The sequence below is a fragment of the Mizuhopecten yessoensis genome, unplaced genomic scaffold (genome assembly GCF_002113885.1).
Source record: "Mizuhopecten yessoensis strain PY_sf001 unplaced genomic scaffold, ASM211388v2 scaffold9023, whole genome shotgun sequence".
Taxonomy (NCBI): domain Eukaryota; kingdom Metazoa; phylum Mollusca; class Bivalvia; order Pectinida; family Pectinidae; genus Mizuhopecten; species Mizuhopecten yessoensis.
In genome coordinates this window covers 1221592-1231503 of record NW_018407840.1, presented here as the reverse complement: position 1 = coordinate 1231503, position 9912 = coordinate 1221592, and the positions used below count along the sequence as shown (strand labels likewise).

Here is a 9912-nt window from a genome sequence, read left to right as displayed (position 1 = left end):
ATTACATCATACATCGTAAAATTTATACGGATTTTCTAAATCGAATAGCTTTGATGAAATATTATTCCGGAAACATCCAGTATTTAAAAAAACCCAGTATATTATATATGTTCTTACAACTTGTATAACAAATCGGGATAATAATAAATATACAGGTATTCTTTGCCAAAAATGTACTGGGCTAGCTTAAGATACACACACACTAATGAATGACATAATACATTCCACACGCGCTAATGAATGACACAATACATTCCACATGCGCTAGTGAATGACATAATACATTCCACACGCGCTAATGAATGACATAATACATTCCACACGCACTAATGAATGACATTATGCATGTCACACACGCTGATACATGACATAATACATTCAACACGCGCTAATGAATGACATAATACATTCCACACGCGCTAATGAAGGCATACTACCTTCCACACACGCTAATGATAATTCAAATAAGATAAATACAACAGTCTTATTCTTGAAATCAACCTCATAAGTATGCTAGTCTGCTAATCCTAGCTGCATCATATTTAACGTCAATTTTATACATGTATCTATCGTATCATTTTTATGTTCATCTTAAACACGTTTAATTGAGAAATACATCATTGACTTTGTATCAATTTTTATAAGACATTTTTGAGTTGTTTCGAAAAAAAAGATTTACCAGGACGACCTTCTGTTTTGCTTAGATATCATTATAATTTTCTTCACCATGTCTTGATTACACTTGTTGTCTCTATGTTGGTTATCAATTAATTTCTGTAAATAAGTTAAAAATGTCAAACAAAAGCCCTCGATTGTTCCCTCAAGTATCATTAAGGGTTTGGAAAAGTATTGAACACTTAATAATTCGGACAAAATGACATTTCATATACATGTTTGCTACACTGTAAATACAATAAATCTGCTTCTATCTTTCAGACGGGCTCAAAGTTAAATTTTGAGAATGGCATATCGTTTGGCAAGAAGAGGATTTAAGTTATGATGATATGAAAATATTTAATACCATTGTCAACAGGTTTATGTGCATTAGGGTTGAATTATTGAATTTGACTGCTGACCTCAAAATAAAGGGTTGTGGTATTACATGCATGAAAACGAAACCATAAACACTATAACTCCCTATTTGTTGATTTAAAATGAAGCAGATAAGTGTTCTTTACTGTAAGCAAACTTAAAATACGATTTAATGAAGAATTACTTTTTAGTCCTCAGACATACTGACCTGTATTGTTATGACAGTGGATAGTGTTCATCTTGTCTGAATAAATTAGACTAAATCTAGATTATGACACTCTGGAAGGCATATTAATTTAATTAGCCTTCGTCTGTAGATACACTGTACCATCGTTCGTAAGCGTGGGCGCTTAGGGGAATGATTAACAAAATATACCATTTTGTTAGATCGTAAATACGGACTCAAACAATCACAAATAAACCTTTTTATGGACTATTAGTAGATAATTCGCTGAATTGTGTTTGTTAGTGTTTTATATAAATAGCCTTTTATGGTGAACCACAATACGTCATCAGCTTAGTAAGATGTAACCTCATCATCACTCACTAATGACCTTTAGTGAACTCATCCGCACCCACAGTTTCACCTCTCGCTGTGATGAAACCTTCAGTACGGCTGTTTACGTGGATAAACAGTGTCACTTGCATCCTGTTCATTTATCATTTTATGTTACCGGTCTGTTGTGAACGTGATGTCGCCCCAAGGGAAATACAATTTTAACGTACATTTTATAAGCCTATAATGTGACTACATGCCTTAAATTTATATTATTGTTAAAGTGTCATCCTTTACCCTATATCTACAGAGAAAGACATGATCACTGTGCATTGTGCGTATAGAAATTTGCACTTGAGATCCGTTGAATTATCTCACTGCAGACAAATCAACTATTATTTTGAACTTTATATATATGTTTCTATCCATACATTGTAAAACAACCAAGTACAAACTCTTTCTCATTAAATACACACACGCTTTCATGCTTGCAACATTTATATAAATATAGGTAGTGTAAACATGTGTTAATATAACATAACAAGAACAGAGGATAAAAGAATCGAAATAGAAGGGACCGTAAAAGGAAAAATACTTCAATTCCTGTTGGTAGATGCTCTTTTGTAAATTAAAATAAACGGGCGAGCAATATTGAAACATTCTAGTGTTAAACAGCTGTTGGCTTAGGACTCTCAGCGAACACATTTCCTCCTCAAAAATAGATATATTCAATAAATTGTCAAAGCATTTTCACAGATCTAACTATTTAATTTCTCAATTCAGCATTTTAAAATTTCTAAGAGATGAAACATTTTCACTGAATGCAATATATTCTTGTGCTGAATAATCTTAATCTTATTAAGTTATATAGTTTAGCTATTTTCTTCTGTCATCGTTTTCTGTTTTCCTGCTTCAAGAGATGTACCTTCCTGGGCTGAGTCTGCCTCTGAAAAAGGAATAAATGAAATAAAACGAATAATTACAGATAGACATACCACTACCATATTATGGTCATAAACAAAGTTCTTAATTACGATAAACAGGTGTAGTTGTGTGAATATTTCTAATTACCACGTGCAACAATAACAGACAAAAACATTTTGAAACAGACAGTATTCGCCTTCATGATGATCACATTTTTTTCGGTGACATTTCGAATACGCGTGTTAAAACGCACCAGGCTGTATTTTGCTTTCACTAAATTAAACAGCCATACATTGCATATTCCTGTCAGATATGATAAATAATCATGCAAGAAAACGATATGTAAAGTCTTGCTTTTGTTCTTATAAAACAAGATATAAAATTACAATTCATGTAAAATTTCGCTGCAAATATCTGAATGCATAAATAATCATGTAAATTACTCATACATTTTACGACCTTTGTAACTGTATATAAATCACCGAACGACCTATCATTGAGGTGTCCTGGTTATGGCATTCCACTAACACATCCTTCCAGAACATAAAAACAGGACAGTAAACTGTATCCTGTTCGTAGATTATTTTGTGGTAAGAATTGTGTGATTTTATACCTTAAAATATCTTAACCTTTTACATCTTATAATTTGTATGCGGAGACAAATATCTCAACTATCGTCTTGAAATGATGTATTCGGAATTCTTTATTAAGTAATGCAAAATTATATAAGTAATTGAGTGAATTGATATATATTACTATGATATATAAAGAATGGGATACGTGATTATATAAACTATTGAATATGAGTTTATAGAATGAGTGACACGAATTATATGGAATACGAAACTGTTTTGAAATATGGGATTCAGGTTGTTTACAATGCGCATAAAGAAATTTAGAAGAAAACTGAAAACATTAATTGTAATTGACGATCGAATCACGTTTAGCGTATATTTAAGTGCATTTTTTTCATGAATATTATGTTTTATCAACAAAATGGATAGGAAACTTTTTTTCATATTTAGAAGCGATTAATATTTGATTAAAAATTAATAGTCATCGTGATACTGGGACACATCGGTTGTAAAACCAAGCACTTTATTTCCTATATATAGTGAGTCACGTTCTTTTGCTTTTGTCAAAGTATAGGACGTGATATCTTAATATGAATGATTTCAATATCTTAGCACGTTATTCGACCAAAGACGTTGAAATGTTTACTTTTGAAATTACCGTGGGCATAGCTTGCATACCGTCGGCACATAGTGAGCACAACTGTGCTATTTAAAAATCGATCGCCTCGCTGTACGATAAAACGTACACGTATGTAAGGCTTGTGTGAAATAAGACACATCGTATACGTATTTAATAATCGATTGGTATATTTTGCTCTTTTTCCAATTACTTAATGAAAGTTACACACTATTGCAATGAATGAAAAGTGTCAGTTATGGAGTTGCATTGACAGGTATATTACTACATGTTGTACATAAACCAAGTGAATTGGCCGATTAGACTTCATTGATGAAGTGGTATTATCAAAATACAACTTTGTTTACATTTTATATGCGTGTACAGTACGTGCATGTATATGATTGTTTACTTAAACACTTGCCGGTTAAGGTCATTTCAATTTCAAAACAGTGTTGATATATGAAAAGTGCATTACTGATAAATAAATAGATTACCATGTAAATCTGACTGAAATATGGTATCATACTTCAATAAAAAAGACGCAATCTATAAACGAAAATGCATTTATTTATAAATACCACGATACCTTCATGTAACGAACAAGTGTGTGATATTTATTACACAGTTGTGTGCACGTTATCGTCGCACAGTTTTTCATCGTGCCCAAAACGCATATTGTTACACGTTGTTTGACCCAAAAAATGTAATATGAACGGACGTTATTATACACCCCCTGGACTATGATCTGGTTTTTGTTTCCCATTATTTCATAAATCATTCATTCAGTGAGACGACCATATTAGTATTTATTTTTTACGGGAATTGCCTTGTTTAAAACCTCGCCTATTTATTGATATAAAGTATGAAATGATAAATCATTCCCTTCACGCCTAAAACGTGTTAAAACAGGATAATTCCTACCCGTACCGGATAACCAGGCCGATCGTTTTTGTGATTCTTAATAAGGTGGTCTAGATGGTGTGTCTATAAATACCGTCACGGCTAATGAGTTCACCGGGGCATTCATAGTGTGACAAATCTCACCAAGGATAGGTTGATTTTCCATCCAGTCGTAGATCAAGAAATGTTCGGGGCCATGTTGTTTAAACGCTCGCTCAGCTTGACCGCAACCTAACGCAAAATTTTATTCGAGTGTATTCTTTAGGAAAAATAAATCAAATTATATTGGTATGCCACAAAACTCAAAATGATCACCTGGTAGCAACAAAAACACACAAAGTAATATTAAAAAGTATATATATATTTCAGTAGGTCCTCAACGAATAACATTTTAAAATTTGCGAAAATGCCACGTCAAGCTAACCAGACCTTGCACAACTTGAACCTGGTAATTACATTCCTACCTAGGCTTCATTTTTTCATTGACGTACTTTCCTGTAATGAGTAACCAATAACGGATGTAGGTATTTAACAAGCCAATTACACGAACGTTCATTATCCAATAACCGTCTATGCACAGCACGTTCTCATTGATAATGTGCTTTTATACATCGTAAACCTAAATAAACATTTACATCCGGCCGTCCCACTCACTTTAACATCAGTGTAATATAAATGATAACGGTGTTTACAAATAAAATAGAAAAGGAAGCATTTTCTCCTAGATACACGGATGTGTATATGTATAAAAGGATCATGTCAGAATTGATTAAGGTAGTCTGAACTGATACTCCAACATGGCGTTATTTGTGTTTTCACTGTTCCTTATAGTGCATTTGTCTTTCGCATATTATGCTAATCGAGATACATGCGATTCCAGAATAGAACATACATTCACTGTCATTGACTATGACTGGCCGAATGATACTGCTCGCGAGATGGCCATCAGAAATGAATCTTACATCCCGAACAACAATATCATCAGTGGAATGAACGTCTATAATGACGCTGTCTACGTCACCGTACCAAGATGGCGCCGCGGAGTCCCGTCAACGCTTAACAAGATTGTCATAAAGGATGGCATTTCGATTCTACAACCGTACCCTAATTGGGAGTCGCAAAGAGTCGGTGATTGTCATGCTCTGCAATTTGTTCAAAGCATAGCAATCGACCCGAATACAGGATGGATGTGGATTATTGATACAGGACGAATTAACTTTTTTGCAATTGATGGAACTCCAACAGAAAATCTCTGTCCAGCAAAGATCATCATATATGACATTGACAATAATATTGAAATCACCCGTCACGAATTTCCTGATAATGTCGCTAACCGTAAACGAACCTTTCTAAATGACATTGTCATTCAGTATAGAGGACAGAGGGCCCGCTATGCCTATATTACGGACGATTTTGATACACGTCTTATTGTTTTTGACAGAAAAAAGAACACTTCCCACTTTTACTCGCATCCAGAGTCGATGTTACCGGAATCAGGGAATGGAAATATCACTATTTTGGGTGAAACACTTGCGGTGTCGGATGGAATTAATGGGATTGCGTTATCGTCTGATATGAAATTTATTTACTATGGTCAACTTTCTGGATTCTCCATTTACCAGATACCTACAAAGGTTGTGAGGAAACCTGGTAAGGACTTCGACAGATTTGTTCGTAAGGTCGGAACCAAACCAGCGCATGCAGCTGGTATGGTGTACAGTAAAAACCACAGCTTGTATTTTGGCGGTCTTGACGATAACGCCGTTTATAAGTGGGATGTGGAGAAGGACAGAAGGAAACAGCGAACAACATTCCGAAAGGTACAAATGAAAACCGTACAAACGTTCTTAAAGGATGATTCATGTATCAACTTTGTAGATATATTGAATTTTGATCAAAATGATAACCTGTGGTTCTCTGTCAACAAGTTGCACAAATTTTTCCTTGGAACGATGGATTTTTCGGGGAATAGTGGACCGAACGTTTTAATAATGAGAGCAAAGGCAGGAACCACAGGGTACCTTGATCGTCGGCGCCGGTACAAGCCATACTAAAAGACAGTCATGAACAATATCATATTTCACATATATATGTATAATTATGAGTATTTTAGTCAGAAGACATTGATCTTTTTAGCATTGATAAATACTAGTGAATGCGAGTTTAAAAGCGATAATGACAATACAATTTAATGTTATATTGAAGCACAACTTAACTTATACAACAAACACGGACAATCGCAGAATCAGTATATCAGCGGAGAATGCATGCTGAAAAGTCTATCAACTGATGGTCGATCTACTTGTTATACTATTTCTGATTTCTGAAACGACAATGAAGCCTGTTGGTGCTATATGTTGGTGTTAACTAAATTGTTTTCATGACGAAGTTAAACACTTTCTATAAAATGTTTAACCTGACAATTTCAAGTAATATGGACAATTTAAACTTGTTTATAATAATGATTGAGAGCTATCATTGATGCATATTTTAAGGAGACTTCATAAAAAGAAATGAAGATAAAATGAAATATCAAATTTACAAAATATTTATCGTTTAAGGAGAATTATTCTGTATATCAAATAATCATTATTGACGATATAATTATTCGAGTTCATAAATCGATCAGAACAAGGCTCTAATCCCGCCACAGGCTGCTTCCTTTACATGTACAGTGCGTGTAGAGCTCATCGAACTGGTAAATAGCGCTTAGCTAGTCATTTACATAAACGGCGTAAGTGCATGCCTGATTAAGAACGTTAAGTTAGTTTCACGTGGATTTTAATGCGTTTAGGATAAGCCAGTCACGTGTACGTCCACGTTGACCGCCTCTTAGTATATAAAGGCAAGGCATCTCTGCTCTCCGAGTTTCTATCCTTATGGCTGGAACTCAACGCATCGTCAGATCCCTCCGTGTAAGGCAACATATTGAAGGGTGAGGGAACAAGTTTAAGGAGTTATCGCCCATGTAATTTACACGGCTACATTATGTTTGGGTGACAGGATGGGATCGTCGGTAGTATTACATTTTGCGTTTGTAAAGCGATACCGTCAAATTGCGTCAATAAAGGTTTTTCTTCTTCTTTTAAATAGCTTTCATAATTCTTGACTGTTTTCAGACTCATGTTGGAATATCTAGCAGTGTGTTAGATATAAAAACAATTGTCTAATGTTGATGTCATCGTGTTTCGTTTTTTAAATATAGAAGGTAGCATCGATGTAGGACCGTAGCTGTTGCGAACACCTTTAACAAAGAAACCATGTGTAACTTTTATAAGTTACAGAGTCTTACAACCTTTATAATGAATGCCAACCTTTATTATATGTTTGTAAAATTGTATATACCTTCTTCAACATATGTAAAATAAATTCGATATAATATATTTGTGTTGATGAATTCTTTATTGCATGATAGATGTGTTATACGATGTCTCCTGATGAAAAGAAAACCAACACTTATCACATTCATACAATGTAAAAGTTTAATCTTCTCATACTCCAGGCAACAGATTTATCAACGTTTTGTGCTGTGTTCGTGCTTGACATGACAATTTACAAACATAACAACGTCTATTTTGTCGCCCGGTTAAAAAGTAGACTAACGTGCAATGTCCAGGTAATGCCTCACATTAATGTAAAACTACCACGTGGAAATAAATCATCGCTGCTACGTCACATTTTAGCTATTTACTATTTGCGTGAAAAAATAAAAGACATGTAACTCTGCTTAAAAGTAGTATTAGTTATGACCAGATTAGATAAATGCGCAACGGTACAAATGTAGAACGTTACGTTGACAGGGTCAAGGATGTGGTCAACAGAGAGCCGTTGTTGAGCTGAATTGACAATGTGTAACTGTTTTTATTTATGAGTAATATTTGTTTACATGATACTACAATTTATATAACCACAGTATTTAATAAACAAATTATTATTGTCATGTAACAAGCTACAGGCATACGTATTGTTTGCTGAACATATGTGTGTGCTGCTGAAAGGTCACAATAACATTGCAACCCAAGGTCATTAAGATGATACGGAGCTATATCAGCTTTATTTGGAAATCATAGCTACCATACAGCTTAAATTGCCCGTATCCACTCTGACCTTGAACCAGATTACGTTGATATGGTTATTCAGGCTGTCTTTAGCACAGGATGATGATATTGAATAAATCCCAAGGCGGCCCTAGTCCGGCATTGACAACCATTGGTCAGTTGAATGGTAACTTGAGCCGCAGGTAGCTAATTGTGGGGGAGATAAAAGTCAATAGATATCCGAAAAGCGTGTTTACTCATGTCCACTTAGCATGGTCAATGTTGGAGATTAAATTGAGGAAACTACTGGCATACACATGATTGCAGAATGAATTTACTCACATATGATTATATTTGAACGAAAAAGGGTGTATTTATTTCCAGATTGTCGCCATCTTGCATTGTATAAAGTACAAACCGGAAAAGAAAAAGAAAAATACGGAAAGTTGGTAATCCAATATAAGTGCAACACTGACAAACGTAACTTCATTAATTAAGTCTTATTAGACTTAATGCTGTTTTTTTTAAACAAAACATGCATAAACTATTTTTTTCAATCTACATTGACTTTGTTTAATATTCTTAAATTATTGTTTTTAACTTCTCCTTTCAGTAACATATTCATAAGTAATAAAATAATTACTATTTATTATTCCCTTCATTAGGTTGGTAATCGCATCTCTTTCCAAGAATAAACAGTTTACCTATATATATCTCTATGGTCTGACAATTAGTCCCGTATGTAATCTATGCCCATCAGGAAGAGTCGCATCACCAAATGTCCCATGTGTTAATATAAACAAATGCGATCTAATATATAAGGTGGTATTTTAGTTTTGTAGCGGAACTTCGCCCGAAGACTGCTGGTGAAACCTGCTTTTTTTATGTGTACTCTACAACAAACCATATCAAATTGAATCAAAGTTAGTTGCTTTTTAAGGAAGTGCTACTTGTCAATATGATATATCTACAAACCTATAGTACCATACATGTCGTAATAAACTGTAAAAGGAAAGAGAATAGTGTGTTTCTACCGGGGATCGAACCCGCGATCTCCAGGTTCCTAGTCGGACGAATTACGTCTGATCTAAAGGGAAATTACTCTAGCTCGAAGCTGGAAGGCGACCGTTATCATTTGTACGGTTAAAATCTGCCCCACTACTCTCCTCTTCTTTAAATTTGTTCGCCTTCGAACGCCACAACCCAGGTTCTAACTCCCTGTCACCACAGGGAGGGCAACGGACACCATTTGTTACAGGAAAGAGAAAAGTGTGCTCCCAAGGGGATCGAACCCTCGATTTCCAGGTTTCTAGTCGGACGCTTTACCAC

The 9912-nt window shown here is 34.7% G+C and overlaps 1 protein-coding gene across 1 annotated transcript; it reads left to right on the top strand.

Annotated features, from left to right (window-relative positions):
- Window positions 1–5263: 5263 nt before the first annotated feature.
- LOC110457117 (protein yellow-like) lies at window positions 5264–7920 on the top strand. The gene has a single exon (XM_021508221.1). The coding sequence runs from the start codon at window positions 5344–5346 to the stop codon at window positions 6598–6600; it is 1257 nt and encodes a 418-aa protein (XP_021363896.1). The 5' UTR covers window positions 5264–5343; the 3' UTR covers window positions 6601–7920.
- The last annotated feature ends 1992 nt before the right edge of the window (window positions 7921–9912 follow it).

Excerpts from the sequence above, each read along its gene's own strand:
- LOC110457117 (XM_021508221.1), top strand. The coding sequence starts at position 5,344 with ATGGCGTTATTTGTGTTTTCACTGTTCCTTATAGTGCATTTGTCTTTC.